General features: G+C 43.5%; 1 protein-coding gene across 1 annotated transcript in view; it reads left to right on the forward strand.

Moving 5' to 3' along the window:
- Window positions 1–22,500, forward strand: part of LOC138947724 (uncharacterized) — a 100,950-nt gene that overhangs the window by 63,080 nt on the left and 15,370 nt on the right. Inside the window, exons 29-45 of the mRNA XM_070319263.1 lie at window positions 985–1,179; window positions 2,323–2,571; window positions 3,207–3,420; window positions 4,196–5,295; window positions 6,318–6,449; window positions 7,155–7,280; window positions 7,679–7,804; window positions 9,068–9,190; window positions 9,883–10,152; window positions 10,622–10,738; window positions 11,359–11,484; window positions 12,618–12,764; window positions 13,212–13,334; window positions 13,829–14,092; window positions 15,611–15,874; window positions 17,418–17,534; window positions 19,861–20,115. Of these exons, the coding sequence (XP_070175364.1) occupies window positions 985–1,179; window positions 2,323–2,571; window positions 3,207–3,420; window positions 4,196–5,295; window positions 6,318–6,449; window positions 7,155–7,280; window positions 7,679–7,804; window positions 9,068–9,190; window positions 9,883–10,152; window positions 10,622–10,738; window positions 11,359–11,484; window positions 12,618–12,764; window positions 13,212–13,334; window positions 13,829–14,092; window positions 15,611–15,874; window positions 17,418–17,534; window positions 19,861–20,115 (3,948 nt within the window). The remainder of the gene's footprint in view (window positions 1–984; window positions 1,180–2,322; window positions 2,572–3,206; window positions 3,421–4,195; window positions 5,296–6,317; window positions 6,450–7,154; window positions 7,281–7,678; window positions 7,805–9,067; window positions 9,191–9,882; window positions 10,153–10,621; window positions 10,739–11,358; window positions 11,485–12,617; window positions 12,765–13,211; window positions 13,335–13,828; window positions 14,093–15,610; window positions 15,875–17,417; window positions 17,535–19,860; window positions 20,116–22,500) is intronic.

Genomic DNA, 22,500 nt, shown 5'->3' on the forward strand with positions numbered 1-22,500 from the left:
AAAGTTTTGGGAGTAAATATCGATAATAATTTGTCTTGGGCCCATCATGTTCGGTCGTTATGTAAAACAATGTCGAGAAAAATATATCAGTTAAATAGAATTAAACACTTTCTAGATCAGCACTCAAGGTTATTATACTTTAACGCATATAAACAAACCATCACAGATTATTGTTCGACCATCTGGGACTCTGCCAGTGCTAATATTTTAAAACCATTGTATAGTTTACATAGGCGAGCGCTAAAACTAATTTTACTGAAACAATCCAGTCTTGTATTTGATGATTATAAGAAACTTAAGATTCTCCCATTAAAAGAAAGATTTAAATTAAATGAAGGCGTGCTCCTTCACAAAATACTTTCCGGCCGTGCACCACGAACTTTTGTTGCAAACTTTAAAGTCAAACCAAACCGAAAGTTTAACGTCCCAATCCCAAGGATAGATCTCTTCAAGTCAAGCTTAGCCTATTCTGGTAGTGTCCTGTGGAATTCTCTCCCGGAATTTGTGAGAGTCCCAATGAGTCTCAATACTTTCAAAAAACACCTTTCACTGTATTTAATGTTAAATTACGAAAAATCACAGTGATGGAAGACTTCGTTTAGTTATATTTTCATTTGTCCAAAGCATCAGTGTTCATTATATCCACACAAAAACACTCAAAGCTTTAAAAACACATTTACTCATGCATGTGTATTCAGCATTGTTTTCACTACGTTACACATATTTGTGTATAATATGTAATATGTAAATATTCATATGTTGTTGTTTTTCTCTACCCTTTTTTTTACGTGAATATCCGTGTAAATATGTGATTAGATTAGTCCCCTCTCTGGGCGAGGGCTGGTTTAAAAAAAGCTCGTTGTATTGCTTATGCCACAACCCTCGAAAAATAAAATTTGATTTGATTTGATTTAATTTGATCTCTCTCTCTCTCATGAAGCTAAAATATCTCGAATTACCTGTAATTTTCCGTGTTGTGATCAGGTATCTCTCTGTCCATCTCTGTGGCGGTCAAACTGCTGGATATTGCGGTCAGTCTGCCAAACCAGTTCAAACGTGAACCCAAGGGACTGCTGGGTAATTTCAACGACAACCCGGATGATGACTTCATGCTGGCCAATGGCACGGTGCTAACCAACCTGACTGAGAGAGAGATTTTCGATGACTTCGGCAAAACATGTAAGTGAGCCCTTCGAGTTGTTATGTTCAAGATAGTGTTGTAAATATACGATTTTTCTCTCTCAAATAAATGTCACTGCTACATGTCCGTTCGGTAGAGTTATGCCGCTTGAAACTCGGACAAATATTTGACTTCCGCTTTCGGCCAACACATGCTCGAAGTAACAAAGCAAGGAGGGAGGAGAGAAATCGGTCCAAACATTATTCGTTGCTCTTGAGTAAAGTGCAGTTCTGATAGTCGTAACCCTGCGCGCGTAAGTAAGGTTAGTTTCTTCCAATTTGTGAAACGTGACATTACACGCCAGTCACTAGCGAGAGGGTGTGTCTCAAACACGTGTACAGGAACCACGTGATGTTAGTCTGAGTAAGGCAAGGGTAGTCACTCTTTCACAACCCATTCAAACCAGTTATTTTCGGAATTCTCCTATTCAGGGAAGATTTTAAGCATTACTGGGCCCCTGTATTTGCATAACTTGCTATTTTAAGCACAAGTCATTTGAAATGCCATTCGTAACTTCGTTAAGAACTGGACAGATACATTTTATTTAAATGTGCTTTGGAAAGAAACATTGGCGCCGCTATTTTTAGATCGAAGATTAATGCTTAAAGGGAGACAAAAAATGGCAGCCGAAAGAAAGCATTTTTCTCGATCAGGTACACAAATGACCAAATTATGCTCACTTTGGAACTCATTCCGTCAGTGAATTGTTCTTTGTATTGACGAAAGGGATTTCTATCAGATAACTCAATGACGGCACTTGATTGTGAACTGTTTGAATTCCCAGACACAAGGAAGCTGTAATAAAACACCAAACTTTACGGACAAAGAGGACCGGCGAAAGTGTGTTGTAAGTCAAAGCAAAGGGCAATGATTTTGACTTTGAAATCAAAGTCATGCCAATACACACTATTTTCATGTTCAATGTACATACCTACACGGCGGAATGTTGAAGCAAAGACATTTATTTGGGACTCTAAATTTGATTTTTGCCAAGATGTGGTAGTTCCACGATTTTGTCATATGATTGCATGGACTAAATCTGTTCACCCCTTTATCATCTGTGTTTCAATTCCAAGTGACCTGATACATTTTGACTATGAGAAAAAAATACTCAGAAAGTTCTTCAATTTCCACTTTCACAGGGGCGATCACAGACGCCGAGTCAGTGTTTCGCTACGAACCCCGTAAAGGTCCGAAGGACTTCCGCCATCCAGACTTCATTCCCATCTTTCTGGGCGAGGAGTCGGAGGCAGACAAGCAGGCTGCAGTAAAGCTGTGTGGTGTTGGCAACGTCGCGTGTATCTACGATTTCTTCGCCACTGGAAGCAGAACGCTAGCTGAAGCAACCAAAAAAACGAAGAACATTGCTGCGGAGACTGAAGCAAATCTTAGTGAGTGGACGATTTCGGGTGGGGTGGGCTCAGTGGGGGGTGGGAGGTATTGAGGGTTGGATAGCAACGGAATGGTTGTTGGGGTGCGGTGGTGGTGACATATGGTTGGAGAATGGGTTAGGCCAAACAAAAATATATGTTGGTTTAGGATAACATGACCCCCCCAAGATATGTTCGGTAGGTCGGCTTTTTATTTTTTATTTTAATTTTTTTTTTTTTTAGTCTCGGTATGGTCCGCAAAATGTGCCAGAGGTTGTTTTTTTGTTGAATTTTTTTTTTGAGAAAGGAAAAAAAAGTTTTAGGGTCGGCGGAAAAAAAATAGGGTCGGTCGGGTTACCCTAAACCAACATATATTTTTGTTTGGCCTTACGAGATGGGCTTAGAGAGTAGGTGTCTGTCTGTTTGTGTCACGTCCAGTCTGTTTCTGTGTGAGATTTTTTTTCTATCGCTAACTTGGAGGTTATGGAAATGGAAGAACTTGATTTCTCTCTCTCCCCCCCCCCCCCCCCCCCCAAGACCATTGCGTTGAAAGCTCAACAGTTGTACAATCCATATGTAACAATCTGACAATGAACCATTTAAGGTCAGCTCAAGAAGTTCTTCCCTGTAACACCAATCTTGATTTTACATTCCAGAGAACACGGCTCCTAAAGTTCAACCGAACACTACCTCCATCCAAGCCGAACAGGGTCAGATAATCAGCATCCAACTGAACGGCTCTGACGCAGAAGACGGAAGTGGCGTCACATACGTGGAAGCTAACAGCGCCAGTGGAAACTACCAACTGAATCGGACCAGTGGAGCAGTGAAGTACACCGCCACCTCACCCAACAAGTCTGAAAACCTCGCGTAAGAAGTTTACTGATGTAGTTAAACTGGGTGACAATATACGATGTTTGGTGACTTGTTTACAGACCAGATTTTTTGTTGATCCGAGGGGACCATATCGTCTTTTGTTTCATCTTTATCGACCAAGGCCGAAGGCCGCGGTTACACCGGGTGGACACGGGTCACCTTTTTGTGCAGACTCAGATACAGTATTCATGTCCCACCCCTTTGTCACCACTGTCACGACTGTGGCACTTAAAAGACCTGGGTCATGAGTGCAGGTGGATGGTTACACCTAAACATTCACACACATAACCGGGGCCGTTATGACTTGTTTAGTTGGATTCGTATCTCGTTGACACTTCTTCTACCTTCATGGGCTGCAACTCGTGTTATTTTGCACATGTGGGGTTCTACGTACATGTGTGATATTTTTCCCTTGCCGTTTAGGCAGCCATACTTTGTTTTCGGGGTGGTCAAAACTTCCTTTCGTGTAAACTAAAAGTGTGATGAGGAGAATAGACGATGTTCAGAAATAACGCTGTCAGGTTTGTACGGGTTGTGAAAGAGTGAACACTCTTGCTTGTATTGAGGCGAACTTTCCCACGTGACATTACAGGCCAGTCACTGACGAGGGGTGTGTCTGAAACACGTCGACAAAGGGACGTGTGGAAAGTTTGCCGCAATAAAAGCAAGAGTATTCTGTTTTACAACTTGTATAAACCCAACAGAGCTATTTTCAGAGTTGGTCTATTTAGAAGGGACAAAAATCAATAGTGTTTGACGCTGCTTGCAGATTCTACGTGCTGGACTCAAGGAACGTTTCCTCTCCCGTGACGACAATCACCATTCTCTACTGCCCCAACTGCAGCGGTCATGGCAACTGTGACGTCACGCGACCTCAAACCTCGCTCAGCTCTCAGAACTTCGCCTACGGGTCGTGCAACTGTACGATTGGCTGGGACGGCGACGACTGTGAGGACGACTTTGACGGGTGCGCCCAAGACCCTTGCATTCCGGGCCAGGACTGCACAGATGTACCTGCAGCGAACCACAGCATTACAGGGGTGGCCTACACGTGCAGTGCGTGCCCCACAGGCTACAACCTGACTGGTGGAAAGTGTGGAGACGTGGACGAGTGCGATTTAGCTGTAATGAACAACTGCACGCAACGCTGCGTCAACACGGAAGGCAGTTTCTTGTGCGCGTGTAACTCAGGCTCCAGACTCGCCACGGATGGAAAGACTTGTGACGACATCAACGAATGCGCCGAGAAGTCGTCCAACTGCAGCCAGATCTGCACCAACGTGGTGGGGGGATTCAACTGCAGCTGCGAGCCAGGCTACTACTTGGAGCCTTCCAACAACACGTGTGTGCAGAATCCGCAGGCCGCGGCCACGTGTGAGACCGCCAACTGCACTCAGGGCTGCAGGGTACCCGACAACGCCTCCACCCCGCAGTGTTTCTGCAACCCGGGGTACAAACTTAACACCACCGATAACACTACATGCCTCAACGAAGATGAATGCAAAGCCAACATATGTTCTCAGAACTGCGAGGACTCTGTCGGGAGCTTCACATGCTCTTGCTACACCGGTTTTCGGCTGGACGCAGATGGAACGAGTTGCGCCCCTTGCACGGGTCTCCAGTACGGGGAGGAGTGTGGAGAGGTGTGCGCGTGCAACGGTCACGGCACGGACTGTGACCCCGTCAAGGGGTGCGTGTGTGAAGCCGGGTGGCGGGGTACCGGGTGTGAGACTGATGTGAACGAGTGCGTTGAATCCCCGGATACGTGCGGTGATCAGGGTTTGCAGACTTGTGTCAACACCCAGGGCTCCTACCGCTGTGACTGTCTGACAGGATACTCCAGGGATCCTACCAGTTCCCAGTGCACAGGTAAACTTGTTCGTTAAGGTTGCTTGGTGGTTGTAGCATATTTATCGTCCCAACAACCAATATGGCTATCCAAGACCAATGCTAGTTTGTTTCAAGTCTTTTCTCGTTTTTTTTTAAAGGGGCGGACTTGGAGATGGGGTTTGGGTGGTTGATATTGAATGAAAAGCATCGTCTTCAGAAGATTCCTGTTAAAACTAGGAACACCAGGACTGACGTGCACGAAGCGAAACTGGGTCACAGTGCCGCACAACTGAGTGGGAACTAGCCGCCAAGTCTGATTGGTTGAAATCACAGCAAATCTCAATAGCAGCCAATGCGATCCCGCGACTGCCTACCACTCATTTGGGTGACACCCAGTTTTGCTTCGTGCGTCTCAGCCCTGGGCTCCTGCGGAATGCCCTATTTGAATGAGTATCATTCGTCAAAAAGTCAAAATGGAATGTTCTTCAGTTGAAAAAGAGCGTGGATATCAGGAAATGTGGTCAAATACGCTTGTCTTTTATTCTAATAACTTACTTATTACTTGACCTGCATAAGCTTGTGTTGTTTTCTAGATGATGCTTTCTCCCCTTGGAAATATGAATGAGTCTTTAACTCTTAACCAAGCGAGGCATAACACTAATGACAATATCGAAGAAAAAAAAGTAATTATGAGGATAAAAGTAGTTTGCTTAAAAACTTCAATGCTTTTTATTCTCGCAGGGGGGTCCTGATTTGGCCTATATGGCCCGCTGGACCCAAAAAGCAACAGTTATCAAATCAAATCATTCTCGCAGGTGCCGTTCCGTATAACTCTCACTTACTGTTGTGTATCCTTTGACTGCTTACTTAACTTTCGTTTGCTTCTTAGATCTTATGTAATGAAAGTACGGTTACAATAATATATCGGATTTAGCGTAAAAGTAATCTGAACTATCCCGTTTTATAACAGACAGATGAAGCTCGCAATGGTGTGTTTGGGCTTGCACTTTAAATATCTGTCTGAAACGTGTTTGGGTTTTTTCTTCTTCTTTTTTTTCCAGACGTTGACGAGTGCGCAGAAGAGTCTGTCCTCAATTCTTGCACTGAGCTTCAAGAATGTAAAAATACCATTGGTGGATTTTTCTGCGCCTGTCGTCAAGGTTACGAGAAGAAAGATGGCGTTAACTGCACAGGTAAAATACTCTTTGTATATGAATAGATAGATCATTGACGTGACCCTAACGGAAAGGGTACACCTCTTCTTCTAATGTTTTTGAATCGTTATTTATATGTTAAAAGCTAATCGTCCTTTTTGTTTTACAGTCGAACCTGTCTTTTCGACCACCTTAATAACGACCACCTCTTAGTAACGACCACCTCTTAATAACGACCATCCATTACAACCACCCCAATGGTCTGTTGGTCGTTATAGTACAGGTTCCACTGTATCAAAAACTTTATAGTTTGTGCACGTCTGCGCTATTTGGATTAGATGCAAACCAAATACGCAATATGATGTTCAACTGTTATTCTGTTTGAGGTTCTTTTTCTCAAAGTAAAGCGAACAAACTGCACGGTTACAGGCCCTCAACTTGCGGCGAAGATTGTGTGCAGTGGTGTCTAAATAGGTCAATAAAATGCTGTTGAAGTGCTTGTAGTGTTTGGTGTCTATGTTCCACTATAAAGTTCGAGTACGTGCACATGTGTATGTTCCATGTGTTCAGTGCTCAGTGTTAAAGACGTCACATAACTTACTGTGACAGAGACACGAAAGGAACTTGGTGAGAGGTGGGGGTGGGTGGGATAAGGGACGAGGAGAAAGGGGGGTGGATGGGCTTAACATTATGATTGCGGAAGATTATAATATACACTATAATTATGATTGCTGTGTGTTGCAGATACTGACGAGTGCAGCAACGGAGCAGCAAAGTGCCAACAGGAATGCACCAACAACGGCGGCTCCTATGCCTGTAGCTGTAATCTGGGCTTCAGGTTGGCTGTTGATCGATCATCATGTGAAAAGGGTACTTTGTGTGTGTGTGTGTGTGTGTGTGTGTGTGTGTGTGTGTGTGTGTGTGCATGCGTGCGTGCGTGTGTGTGTTTGCGTGTGTGCGGGTGCATGTGTGCGTGCGTGCATGCGTGCGTTTGCGCGTTCGTGCATTCGTGCGTGCGTGCGTGCATGCGTGCGTGTGTGTGTGTGTGTGTGTGTGTGTGTGTGTGTGTGTTTTGTCACTTGGAAAGAGCAGGTTCTTCAGCCATTCCGACTGCGTGTCTGTCTTTTGTGTGATGTGTTTGTCTACTTCTTAATTTTTCTCACATGAATACACATGAAAGCTTACCACCGTTATAGTTACCATTCCCATCATTAGTACGTTTTAGTTGTAGTATAAGTAGCATAAGTATTATGCTGCTTACCTTTCAGCCGAAGATGTGTGCGCCGCTTCAACACTTAACTGCATGCATGGGTGTACCTTGGATGGCAGTGACAACCCTTACTGCTTCTGTCACGCTGGCTACAAGCTCGGGTCGAACCAACGCACTTGTCTTGGTAAGTTAAAGTAATGGCCAGGAGTTGTGTGGACTGGTGTTACCTAAAGACGATAGGAAAATATCGCACACAAACAAATCACTCTGCACATGAAGCAGTCAGGGTGTTGATTCTTTCTTTCTTTATTTGGTGTTTAACGTCGTTTTCAACCATTCAAGGTTATATCGCGACGGAGGGTGTTGATTGTGGGTATGTGTCCCAGGGGAGGGGTGGTCTTAGCACATGTAACATCCTGGGCAGATCTGAATGTGAGGGATGGTCTTAGCACATGTAACATCCTGGGCAGATCTGAATGTGAGGGATGGTCTTAGCACATGTAACATCCTGGGCAGATCTGAATGTGAGGGGTGGTCTTAGCACATGTAACATCCTGGGCAGATCTGAATGTGAGGGATGGTCTTAGCACATGTAACATCCTGGGCAGATCTGAATGTGAGGGATGGTCTTAGCACATGTAACATCCTGGGCAGATCTGAATGTGAGGGATGGTCTTAGCACATGTAACATCCTGGGCAGATCTGAATGTGAGGGATGGTCTTAGCACATGTAACATCCTGGGCAGATTTGAATGTGAGGGATGGTCTTAGCACATGTAACATCCTGGGCAGATCTGAATGTGAGGGATGGTCTTAGCTTATGTAACATCCTGGGCAGATCTGAATGTGAGGGATGGTCTTAGCACATGTAACATCCTGGGCAGATCTGAATGTGAGGGATGGTCTTAGCACATGTAACATCCTGGGCAGATCTGAATGTGAGGGATGGTCTTAGCACATGTAACATCCTGGGCAGATCTGAATGTGAGGGATGGTCTTAGCACATGTAACATCCTGGGCAGATTTGAATGTGAGGGATGGTCTTAGCACATGTAACATCCTGGGCAGATCTGAATGTGAGGGATGGTCTTAGCACATGTAACATCCTGGGCAGATCTGAATGTGAGGGATGGTCTAAGCACACGTAACATCCTGGGCAGATCTGAATGTGAGGGATGGTCTTAGCACATGTAACATCCTGGGCAGATCTGAATGTGAGGGATGGTCTAAGCACATGTAACATCCTGGGCAGATCTGAATGTGAGGGATGGTCTCAGCACATGTAACATCCTGGGCAGATTTGAATGTGAGGGATGACATGTAACATCTTGGGCAGATTTGAATGTGAGGGATGGTCTAAGAACATGTAACAGATCTGAATGTGAGGCGAGCTGTTTTCACGGGAAGCACTGTACCTTTAAAACGTTTCATTGCTCTTCTTGTTCAGATATAGACGAATGCACGGAGGGCGCGGCTAACTGTAGCGACACGTGCACCAACCAGGCTGGCTCCTTCCTCTGCTCCTGTCCTGCGGGAAAGCGCCTTCGGAATGACCAGCGAACATGCACACGTATGGTTGTATGACTGTGTGTCTGTGTGTGTTTGTGTGTGTGTGTGTGCAGGGCCGGACTACCGGGGGGGTTATGGGGGTTGCGCACTCCCCCCCCCCCCCCCCCTAGCCTAAACATGTACCTCACTTATTTAAAACATTTTTTATTATTGTTTATTTTATGCCGTTTCATGCGAGGAGCGACCATTTTCCTATCTCAGAATATGACCTACCCATCAGCTTCTGGGGGCTCCGCCCCCTGACCCCCACAAGGGGTTCTGCCCCTTGACCCCGCCAGGGGGAACATCCCCCTGGACCACCATTGGCAACCCCCTCCCTCCTCTTCGCCTAGTCCGGCCCTGGTGTGTTTGTGTGTGTCTGTGTCTTTGTCTGTGTGCGTGTGTGTGTGTGTGTGTGTGTGTGTGTGTGTGTGTGTGTGTGTGTGTGTGTGTGTGTGTGTGTGTGTGTGTGTGTGTGAAGGTTGCATTAACTTCAATTCTGTTATGATGATGATGATTACGATGATGATAACGACGACGAAGACCGTGATAATGATGAAGATGATGATGATGATGATGATGATGATGATGTTTTGTTGTTGTTGTTGTCGTTGTCGTTGTGGCTGTTGTGATGATGATACCGATGATGATGATGACGAAGATGTCGACATTGATGATAAATGTTTTTGTATATCTTATTCATATTTGTTTCAGAGTGCGAAGCGGGAACATTCGGCTTAAACTGCGGACAGGCATGTCAGTGCGGGGTAGGTGCAGACCGCTGTGATCCCCAAACCGGGTGCACGTGCAAATCGGGGTGGTTAGGAACCAACTGTGACCAGGACATCGACGAGTGTGCGACGGTGCAAGTGCAGTCCAACTGTACAGCACAAAACGCCCGCTGTGATAACTTTCCTGGGGGCTACAGATGTGTCTGTTCACCGGGCTTCCAGAAGAACGAAAGTGCTAGCGGCGTTTGTGAAGGTACGACGGTAAAGAGGGAGATAAGACACCCCCCCCCCCCCCCCCCCCTATGTTGGTTGTTGAATCGTCCGCTAAGTTTGACTGGTGATTGCTTACATCTGTTTTGTAACTTTAAGCATTCAGTTAGGTTTTGTAAAGGGAAGTAAACTGCACTCACTTGCTGTTTCTAATATTCATTATTTGCAGCCGTGGAACATCGTAATCCGGACGTGAGACAAAACTAATTTACACATTTCTGTCCATGTTAGATCCTTTTTTCAGCAATAGATGAAAGGGCAACTATGCACAATAACCGAGTGAAAACAGACACGTTAGACCATTTGCGTGCACTGTTTCATGTTGACAGTGGTACAAATATATATCGTATACGCATACATCATTATCAAAAAATATGTTACACCTTTACTAGCCTCCGTGCACTATTCCTACCAAAAAAGCCTGACAACGCCTGTATTGTACCTGGTTTCAGATATAGACGAGTGTGCTAGCAGCCCTTGTGGACAACGATGTGAGAACAGTGAAGGGAGTTACCGCTGTCTGTGTGAAGCTGGCTTTTCCCTCAACTCCAGTACCAATCAGTGCGAGGGTAAGTGTGTTAATTTAAAAATGCATTCCTTTCCTGCTAAACGATGTTGTAAACTGTCACAGATCTGTGTAGGTTTTTACATGGGATAAGAGCACATTTTCCCTGGCAAACATGCCAAAACGTTTACAACGACGACGAGAACAAGAAGAGTCAGCGGACAGACCTGAATCTGACTCAAATGTTCTGTTTGTATAATGCTTCATATTTCCTTGCAGTACACAATAATTCTTGACATTGAAGACAGAAAAAATGAGGTCGTCACAGTGCGGCCTCAACTTTCACTAAAAACCGGATATGAACTCATCGAAAAAATGTAATCGAAAAAATGAGAACAAATCCTCGGTATATCATCTGGAAGAATTTACATGTAAGGTTTAATGAAGATCTGTCGAGTAGATTATTAGGAATCACTGTACCTACACACCTACACACATACACCACCATCACCCTCGTCTCGATTCCCAGTCTATGTTCAAACATATAGCCAAAACTTGACTAAATGATAAAGGCATTGCCATAGTTAAACGTTGTTGATGTTGTTGTTGTTGTTGTCTCATATTTTAAGGTTTTTAATTGTTGTTTTTTGAAGAACAACTCTTTGATGAATGTTACGATTGCAGACATCAACGAGTGTGCCCTGTCCTCTACCAACGACTGTACCCAGAGATGTGTCAACGCACAGGGCAACTACCGCTGTGTCTGTAACGCTGGCTTCTCGCTGGAGAACGACGGCTTCACGTGCAAAGGTCAGTGTGTTCATTCAAGCATGGTGGTGTATGTGTGCAAGAGAAGATCGCGTTAAAGTCTCACTGAGGACAAACCATAAATGATCAGCAAATGTGTTGTACTTTAGTTTGTTTGTTCGTTCATGGGCTGAAACTCCCACGGCTTTTACGTGTATTTAACGTTTTTACCCCGCCATTTAGGCAGCCATACGCCGCTTTCGGAGGAAGCATGCAGGGTATTTTCGTGTTTCTATAACCCACCGAACTCTGACATGGATTACAGGATCTTTTTCGTGCGCACTTGGTCTTGTGGTTGCGTGTACACACGGGGGGTGTTCGGACACCGAGGAGAGTCTGCACACAAAGTTGACTGTGAGAAATAAATCTCTCGCCGAACGTGAGGACGAACTCACGCTGACAGCGGCCAACTGGATACAAATCCAGCGCGCTACCGACTGAGCTACATCCCCGCCCTGTTGTTGTTTTAGTACTTTTTAGTACAATTCTTAATTATTAGCAAATGGGATGTATTTGAGTACGTGTCAAAGCATTTCTTAATTCTTGGTAAATGTGTTGTACTTTATGTTAGCCTGACACTGCGAGGCGATTTTTATTGTGTTGTACTTTATGTTAGCCTGACACTGCGAGGCAATTTGTATTGTGTTGTACTTTATGTTAGCCTGACACTGCGAGGCAATTTGTATTGTGTTGTACTTTATGTTAGCCTGACACTGCGAGGCGATTTTTATTGTGTTTATTAGGACAGTACAACCTTGATTTGAGTCTTGGGTCTTATAGTTATCTCGAAACACAAGCGAAACACAATGCCAGGATTTTACTCTTGTTGCACCATCATATCGATTATATTTAAAACGCTTCCATCCCTGTGTTTCACTAACTACAAGACTGTATGATGTCGATCTCTAATATTCACCATTTTTGGTTGAATTATTTTGATTCGGGGTCGGGGTGGAAAGAGTTGATGGGGAGGGGGTGGAGTGGAGTGGTGGGGGGGGGGTGGTGTTGCAGTGTTTCAATAGTCTGAATAGTGGGTATTCTCCCCGATGGTGCAAGTTTAAAAGTTTAATCTTAACCACATTCCAAAGGTTCTCAAATTTTAAAAATTAAAACCTGAAACGGATTTCTCTTCCTAGTTAATGCGGAATGCAGCAGCCACGGCAGCTGTGACACGACGGCGAATGGAGGATGTGTTGTGGATTCTGACAGTGGCAACAATACCTGTTATTGTAACACTGGATACACGTTCACCAGCGACTCTGATTCCACCTGCAAGCTTGAAGGTCAGTAAATGGTTTATTTTTCTCTATTTGATCTTTTTAGGAAAAGAACACTGTTAGTGTGTTCACTTTTAAGACCAAATAGTCGAAAATTTAGTGATTGTTTTGCAGCTCGAACTATTAAAACATTGTATAAATTAACCTTTTCTCTCCAAATTCTGGCTTGCAGCTGTTACAATGCGGCGGACCATCAGAGATATAACACAGTCCATTATTTGTCCACCGCATGTGTTTAAAACGGAATGGTCATCAGTGGCGTAAACGAGTTAAAAAAATAAAAGACTTTTGACTATCCTACAAGCTATCAGAAAGTGCAATTCTTTAATGACATCTGCTTTGCCAGCTTGTTTAAAACTTTAAAAAAAAACGTCTTTATTTATTTATTCTTTTTCTATTATTTATTTTTTAATTTTGTATTGTATATATTTATTAATATGTCTCTATCTTCAGAGAGAAACTGGTGCGGGGAAGCAGGCTGTCAGCAGAACTGTGCAAACATCACTGAGGCACCCTACTTTAACTGTAGCTGTGACACTGGATACCAACTGAACGATGACAAACGAACATGCAAAGGTACAGTCTTACATATACCTTCTCTTCATGTAGTGATCTTTATTATTAGAATGTTTTTGTCTTTTGTTTTGATTTTTGTATTTTCTAAATGTTGTCCTGAAGGAGCCCCCACTGGCGAACATTTAGCATTTGATTTGTGCTGTCTTTGTCTTGGTGAGTAAAGATCTCTGTCATTGGAAAAACGGTCAGCAAGGCGTTCCTAGGAACAGGAGCCTTAGCGTCAAGTCTGTGGGACTATTTTACCCGGCGTACATTTTTTTTTTGCGCCGCAAAAATACGTATTCATAAAAATTGTATAAAAACTGTAAATTTTTATGAATATTTTCAGAGTGTCTTCTACTCATAGTCGACTGTTGTGTGTGTGTCTGTGTGCGTGCGTAAGTGCGTGCGTGCGTGTGTGTGTGTGTGTGTGTGTGCGCATGTGTGGGTGTGTTTTAGATCTACAAATAGAAACTATAGCCTACAAATTACGTTCATTGGCATATTTTTTTCAGCCTGCCCCCCTGACCGCTGGGGCGAAGCGTGCAGCGAACAATGCACGTGCAGTCTGCAGTACAGCGCGCAGTGCCTGAAGAACAACGGTAGCTGTGTGTGCAAGTCGGGCTGGGAAGGCGAGAACTGCACCCAGAACATAAACGAGTGTAATGACCAAGCCCTATACAACTGTAGCAGCGACTCACAGTGCAAGGACACTGAGGGCAGCTACATCTGTGTCTGTGACAAAGGTTTCCGCAAAGCTGCTGATGGTAGTTGTACAGGTGAGGTCTTTGAGCTGCTTGTCTGTTTAAATGTTTGCTGATTGGGAGTTTGTGGGGTTTTGTTTTGTTTTGTATTTTTGAAAGGTGAAGGCTTTTTTTTTTAGGAGCGTTAGGGCGTTTGTTGGTTGGTTATTATTTTGTATTGTCTCTTCAGCTGATATTGCTATTGGAGACCGATGCAAGGTTGTTTCTTTTCTCAGTTCACATGGCTAGATCTATGCTTAAAACTATTTACAATCAGGTCTAGCACTTTTTTGGTTTGTTTGTTTGCTTAACGCCCAGCCGACCACGAAGGGCCATATCAGGGCGGTGCTGCTTTGACATTTAACGTGCGCCACACACAAGACAGAAGTCGCAGCACAGGCTTCATGTCTCACCCAGTCACATTATTCTGACACCGGACCAACCAGTCCTAGCACTAACCCCATAATGCCAGACGCCAGGCGGAGCAGCCACTAGATTGCCAATTTTAAAGTCTTAGGTATGACCCGGCTGGGGTTCGAACCCACGACCTCCCGATCACGGGGCGGACGCCTTACCACTAGGCCAACCGTGCCGGTAGGTCTAGCACTGTGAAGGAGCTTTAGAAAAAGTTCGGAAATTTTAGTAATGTTGAGCAGAAATCATTGGTTTCGAAGTTATTGACTCATCGTTGGATGAGTCTATTTTATCATTCTTAAGGTGGAGAGTAAGCCAATTAATACCTACGAAAGTCACAGTTTTCAATTGCTTTGTGCGTCTTTGTTTCTTGACCAGTACTCTTGATTTTGGTACCGTTGTGTTCCTAAGACTCTGCACTTTCCTTTGACATAAGGCTCACTGTGTATAACTGGATCAAACACGTGATAACCGCTAATGAATAAAGTAAATAGTTTTTTCCCGATTACGGTACATACAGCGACTAATTGGAACCTGGCAGTGAGGATAGTATCACCGCAACAGTTGGTCTTCATCCTTATGTACCCGTCTACGTATGTTCGGTTTTGATTATCTGCTAGAGGAAGTAGATATCGACAAAATATTAATTATGGCGGCCATTTGCATTTCATATTTTCCTAAATATCTGCATCCTCTTGCAAATAATTAAAACCAAACATACCTAGACGGGTACATAATGATATAGTCCAACTGTTGCGGTGATACCCTCCACACTGCCAGGTTCCAATTAGTCGCTGTATGTACCTTAATGGGGAAAAAAATAAGACGTACGAACCAATTGAAAACTGTGACTTTCGTAGGTATTAATTGGCTTAATCTTCACCTTAAGGTGTGATTGTTCAAAGGGTTAGCAGTGGGATTTGTTTGCTTGTTTGTAGCCCCTTGAGGCTACACAGGGGTATCTTGATTTTGCAATGTTTGTGTACGGATCTTAATCATCATATGTCTGACTGCTTATTAACTTAACTTTTGACAACTGATTGCTATGAACTTTTTGACAGACAAGAAGATTAATGAATTTCGATAATGAGCAAAATTGAAGCCTCTCAATGACAAATTCTGTCCTGTTTTATTCCCCAGAATGCGACGACTGGTTTTTCAACAACTGTGAAAAAGCGTGCACATGCGAAAAACTCAACGCACAGTCGTGCAACAAGCAGAATGGCACATGCACGTGCACATCGGGGTGGGAAGGGGTGGACTGCGACACGGACATCAATGAGTGCAATAGTACCAGTCATCATAACTGCAGCGGTGGCCATGAGACGTGTCGAAACAATGATGGCGGTTTCACGTGCGTCTGTGAGGCCGGGTACGAGTACAAGGCCAACGGGACGTGTGGAGGTGAGTGAGAGAGCATGGCATGGAACACTTGACACTGTAGATTGATGTGTTCCACTATTGAACACCCTTTCTGTAACCAGTTGTGAACACCCTTTCTGTAACCAGTTGTGAACACCCTTTCTGTAACCAGTTGTGAACACTGTGTCACATGCTATATAGTTCCAACAAAAGCAGCAGACAGTGGTTAAAGGCACAGTGCAGCTCACAGCCTTCGTTTTGCGTTTTTGTTGCAGCTGAGTGCATTTACAGTTCAAAAATTCTCCTATGGTAGTAAAACAAACCCAAAACTACCCAACGACGACATCTGTGAAGCTCGACAGTTTCTTGTTCACGCGAGTGCATCAATTAACCTAGTTAAATTACGTGGTGTTTGGTCGGAGTTCGATTCAACTGCGTGATTCCGGCCTCGATTTTGTTTTACACAAACTCATGATGACGTCTGACATAGTTTGCTAGTGACGTGTCTTTTCAGTTGTGCATGATGTGCATGTGGTGATCTACCTGATCTAAATTTAGATCCAAAAATAGGCCAAGACCAGCCGGGTCCGAGTACGAAATTAATTCGTAAAAAAATCGCAGTTCTTGACTCTTTGGGTGCAAGTCAATGAAACTTGGTAGTTCTTCTAACGGATAGCTGCCTTAGGTATGACTAAAAGCCCCAGGGGCTCCGTGCACCTGGATTTGACAAGTTCAGTACCTTTAACTCTAAATAGTGTTTCAAAACTGGTTACAGAAAATGTGTACAAAAGTAGAATTTGTTTAAAGTGAAGGCTTGAGTCTACCCCTTAAAAAACTTATCATTTGTAATAGTCCTTTTTTCTCTCTCTAAGTTTAAGAAGAGAGAATGCCAGAAAGAACAAACAGACTAGGGATTTACGTGCTAATTGTAAAGATAACGACTTGAGTGTGGGTTATCTGACTTTTGCACACGAATCACCACTGAATAAATTACTAAAATGAAACATAAAAATACGACTTTCTAGCTGAAATACCTGATTTTCATCAGTTCTTTATAAATACTGTAGGACTTTTTTTCCTTTGGAACACGTCATTTTGTCGAGTGGCTAATGCATGTTCTCAGAGGAACCATAGACTCCAGCCTCAACTGTATCAATGTCTTCTTCTTTGTGTGTGGTTGTGTGTATTTTTTCCTCTCCTTATGTTTGAACTTTCTTGTTTTCTGACTGATCAAGGGATGACCTTCTTTTTTCAGGGACTTTGTTTGTCTCTGCGGGTGAATCTTTTTAACATTATATCATTGCTGATTTGGTTGGTTGGTCTGTTAATTGCCACAGATTTTTGGCATGAGAGAAATTAATTTCTATGTAAAAAAAAAAAAAAAATTGTCATGTTTTTTTGCCTGTCCGTTACATTTCAGGACCGTTATTCAAGCAAATTATGATTAAGAGAGGAAAATAACATGTGTATCAAGTCTTTTGTTTCAATTCTGTTTTGTATAAATAAGAACATTGAACTTTAATAAGAATGTCCCCCTTGGATATCAAACTGTTTGTGAAAACTCACTTGTGTGTGTGTTCAACAGATCGCGACGAGTGCCTCGACAAGAGTGACAACTGCCCCGAAGAGTGCGCCAACAATGATGGAGGGTTCACCTGCACCTGTCGCCCTGGTTCCTATGGTGATGGCTACACATGTCCAGGTAAGGCTCAATGTGAATACTCTATCCAAGCTTTTATACGGGGTAAGAGTATCTTGGACACATTGCATTCTACCCTAAGAAAGTTTGTGCACATGTGGGTGTTTGTGCTAAATTAATTTAAGAGACTCAAACATGTATAATTTACGAAATTTAATCAGCAAAATAATTCTGCTATGTACAAAAAACATGTTGGTGTCGATTTGCGGTATGTATCCTAGTGGAAGGATTCCCTCATGATATAGACAGCCATGGATCAGGCCTGCTTTTTACACGGGCTTTTTAAGACCTGGCTTCCATTTGAACACAACGTCAACAGCCTTCCTGCTTTCTGTGCTCTTATGTGCTATTGAAAAGGGAAAGAAGGGCGCAGTGGTGGGGTAGTAAGACGTCGGCCTCCTAATCGGGAGGTCGTGAGTTCGAATCCCGGTCGCTGCCGCCTGGTGGGTTAAGAGTGGAGATTTTTCCGATCTCCCAGGTCAGCTTATGTGCAGACCTGCTTAGTGACTTAACCCCCTTCGTGTGTGTACACGCAAGCACAAGACCAAGTGCGCACGGAAAAGATCCTGTAATCCATGTCGGAGTTCGGTGGGTTATGGAAACACGAAAATACCCAGCATGCCTACTCAACGAAAGCGGCAAATGGGCAAACGAGCTCACACGTAACCAGAAAAAAATTCTGGAACGCTGAAGAAGAAGAAGAAAAGGAAAAACAAACCGTTGCTACTTATTCAACTTTTGTTAAACGTTGTACAATTCGTGTCCATAGATCAAATTCAAAACAAACTGCAGTAGTGTCTGTACGTGTCGTACGTAAAAGGCACACAGATCAGGGCCGGACTACCGGGGGGGTTATGGGGGTTGCGCAACCCCCCCCCCCCCTAGCCTAAACATGTACCTTACTTATTTAATTTTTTTTATTATTGCTTATTTTATGCCGTTTCATGCAAGGAGCGACCATTTTCCTATCTCAGAATATTACCTACCCATCAGCTTCAGGGGGCTTTGCCCCCTGACCCTCACAAGGGGCTCTGCCCCTTGACCCGACGACGGGGGGGGGGGGGGGGTGTGTTTCTAGGGTTTCCGGACCCCCCTCACCCCAGCCAAAAAATAAAAATATTGAATGAGGTATGCATTTCTTTATTTTACATTGAGTTTCAATTTTTGGGGTATTATTCAGTGACAAAATCTGCTGCCTGAAACTGGTAATGATCATCCTCAGAATGCACCAGATTGCACCATTTTGCATCCTTTTTTTCAAAATTTTCCGGGGGGGCATGCCCCCGGACCCCCCTAGCAAGCTAGGCACTTTGCGCCGTCGGATCGGTGCTTCGCGCCTTCACACCCATATCTTCACAATATACTTTTGAACCCCCCCCCCCCCCCCCATAAAATGAACTGATCCGCCCCTGCCGCCAGGGGGAACATCCCCCTGCTGGACCACCACTGGCAACCCCCCCCCCCCCCTCCTCTTAGCCTAGTCCGGCCCTGCAGATTCCTGACATAGTCAGCCTGTTTTTGCTGACCCATTGGTTGTTTAAACATTCCAAAAATAGTATGCAGACAACAAGTTGAGAACAAACTGCAGCAGTGGTTTTACGTGCTACGTAAATAGGACCGCCAACTAGCTCTCTCTCCGCTCTTTCTCTTTATTACGAGGTAGCGCCTCTCGCATTTAGGAACCTATACGCTTTCATGGCCTTTCAGAAATCAGGGGGACGTCATATCCGGTGTCGATTGTAAACATGGACGAAGTTGCCGAGGTAAGTTCTGAAAATGCAAAAATAAACTCAGCAAAAGTGCATATGGAACATGTTTTTCGATGAGTTTTGTTAAATTTAGTTTGGAGTTTTGGAAAATCCAGTTCATTGTCACCTCCCATTGTCACAAATAACTGGAGCGTGCTTTCTTTTCACTGTCTTCGAATCGCTGGCCTTTCAAACCGGACGTGACGCGCCCCTGAAAGTCGAGAGTCGTAACCTCGAAGGGTCACGTGACGAGTTGGCGGTCCAGGCTATTTGGTCTATGGTAAAAGGCACACAGACACTTAATATTCAACCCGCTGTTGCTTACCCAATACACGATGCCAGGAATAACTGTCCGGTTTGTATGGGTGGTGTAAGAGTGAATACCTTTGCTTGTAGGAGGACAACTTATCCACACGTGCTCCTTGTCCACGTGTTTCAGACACACCCCTCGCTAGTGATCGCCCCGTCAATTGTTTGTCTCATTAAAAGCAAGGGTATGCACCTTTTCACAACCCATACAAGTGAAACCCGACAGAGTTATTTTCGGAATTCGTCAATTCTTTGTTTAACATTGTCAACAGAATGTCCTGACAACAAGTTCGGAACAAACTGCAGCAGTGACTGTACGTGCGGCGCAACCGGCACTGCTTCCTGTGACAAGGTGAACGGTACTTGCTACTGCAAGCCGGGCTGGACAGGGCTCAACTGCACAGATGATGTTGATGAGTGTACAAGAGACCCGTGCCCTGTGCATTCCACGTGTAACAACACTGACGGCAGCCATGAATGCACGTGCAATGCAGGCTTTGAGAAGACGGGCGATGGAAACTGTACCGGTAGGTATTCAGGACTCTGACATGGTTTATTATAGGCGGGGATATGACCCGTTTTAACTGACACACGTAATATAAAGAAAGTATCTGTCTGTCAATATGTCTGTCTGTCTGTCTGTCTGTCTGTCTCTCTCTCTCTCTCTCTCTCTCTCTCTCTCTCTCTCTCTCTCTCTCTCTGTCTGTCTCTCTGTCTGTCTGTCTCTGTCTGTCTCTCTGTATGTCTGTCTCTCTCTCTCTCTCTTTGTCTGTCTGTCTGTCTCTGTCTGTCTGTCTCTCTGTCTCTGTCTCTCTCTCTCTCTCTCTCTCTCTCTCTCTCTCTCTCTCTCTCTAAAAGAAAGATTTAAATTAAATGAAGGCGTGCTCCTTCACAAAATACTTTCCGGCCGTGCACCACGAACTTTCGTTGCAAACTTTAAAGTCAAACCAAACCGAAAGTTTAACGTCCCAATTCCAAGGATAGATCTCTTCAAATCAAGCTTAGCCTATTCTGGTAGCGTCCTGTGGAATTCTCTCCCGGAATTTGTGAGAGTCCCAATGAGTTTCAATACTTTCAAAAAACACCTTTCACTGTATTTAATGTTAAAGTACGAAAAATCACAGTGATGGAAGACTTCGTTTGGTTATATTTTCATTTGTCCAAAGCATCAGTGTTCATTATATCCACACAAAAACACTCAAAGCTTTAATAAAGCTTTAATAACACATTTACTCATGTAGGGGAAGGGCTCCTAATATGGACCGGCTCCTAATATGGACCACCACCAACTAACGGCGCTAGAGCGCTCAAAAAAGTTTTATTCGCTGTATTCACCCTCTTTGGATAACTTGCACATGTCAAAACAGTTGCAGAAACACAAATCTCAAAACCGTTAGGCTTTTTCTCTTTTTTCACTTTTGGCAGCGTTCACTCTAAATTTGCCGCCTAAAACGGACTCGTTTCTGTCTACAGCCAAAGCTTTTATCAAACAGAAATGGCTATATATGACAGCTAAAACCGTATTTGTTACATTTTAGCAGTGTTGACCCCGAGTTTCTACTGCAAACAAAAAATAATAGCAAAATCTCAAAGTATGTGCGAGTCCCCTTATATGGACCACCTTCAACAAATCGAAGAAAATAAAAGCTAAAGGCTATTTTCATTAATTCATTAAGAAGCTTGCTGGTAATAACCTATAACTAGCCCTCGAGATTTAAAAAAAATGCAACGAAAAGTCTTCTTTTTGTGGAAGTTGATAATTTCACTTATTTTCACTCTGTTTTTGATAAGCTTCTTTAGTTTCCTGGTGTGCTTCAAATAATACTCTCATCAACCCGAAACAGATAAATCTAGAGCATATTTTAATTAGACTGACTTGTACACTAATTTGTATCATGTTATTTTGAAATATAGGGGGCTTCTTACAGTGATTCGTGAAGGCCGCTTCACTGGTCCATATTAGGCGCCCGGGCTCCTTTGTGATTTTTTCTATATTTAATTTTTGCTGAATGTGTATCAAAGCTATTTTACTCTAATTAGGCCTAACGGTTCACCTAAGAAAGAAGGACTACCAAACACAAAATGAAACTTCTTTGCACGAAAACAAGCTAGTTATCAGCAATAAACAAAAAGTGGTTTCATATTAGGGGCCCTTCCCCTATGTGTATTCAGCATTGTTTTCACTACGTTACATATACGACGCTTTATATTTGTGTATAATATGTAATGTGTAAATATTCATATGTTGTTGTTTTTCTCTACCTTTTTTTCTACGTTAATATCCGTGTAAATATGTGATTAGATTAGTCCCCTCTCTGGGCGAGGGCTGGTTGAAAAAAAAGCTCGTTGTATTGCTTATGCCACAACCCTCGAAAAATAAAATTTGATTTGATTTGATTTGATTTGATTTGATTTGATCTCTCTCTCTCTCTCTCTCTCTCTCTCTCTCTCTCTCTCTCTCTCTCTCTCTCTCTCTCTCTCTCTCTCTCTCTCTCTCTCTCTCTCTCTTTTAGACGCCTGTTATATGGTGACAGGATGTGGTAATGGAACATTTCGATTCAGACTATTATGTGTTGTAAAATCTGATGCCCATATATTAATTATGATAATTTTCAAGCGACAATAAGTCACATTCATGATTTACGTCCTTTGTGGTATTGTTCTCGAATAGTGTACACTATGTTTGGTTTGGCATTTTGCACGTTCCCACTGTCTTTGTACTTTGCTGGTTTGACCTGTGTATGAATGTATATGAGTAATGTAGAGTAGCCATTCATCGGCTGGATGTAATAAAGAACTTTTTCCATTGCCTTAAAAATACCTTAACTCACCTCCCCTCACCTGATCTTAACTCAACTCAACTAACATATTATCTTATCTTATCTTATCATCTTGTCTTGTCTTGTCTTGTC

The sequence above is a fragment of the Littorina saxatilis genome, linkage group LG14 (assembly GCF_037325665.1).
Source record: "Littorina saxatilis isolate snail1 linkage group LG14, US_GU_Lsax_2.0, whole genome shotgun sequence".
NCBI classification, from domain to species: domain Eukaryota; kingdom Metazoa; phylum Mollusca; class Gastropoda; order Littorinimorpha; family Littorinidae; genus Littorina; species Littorina saxatilis.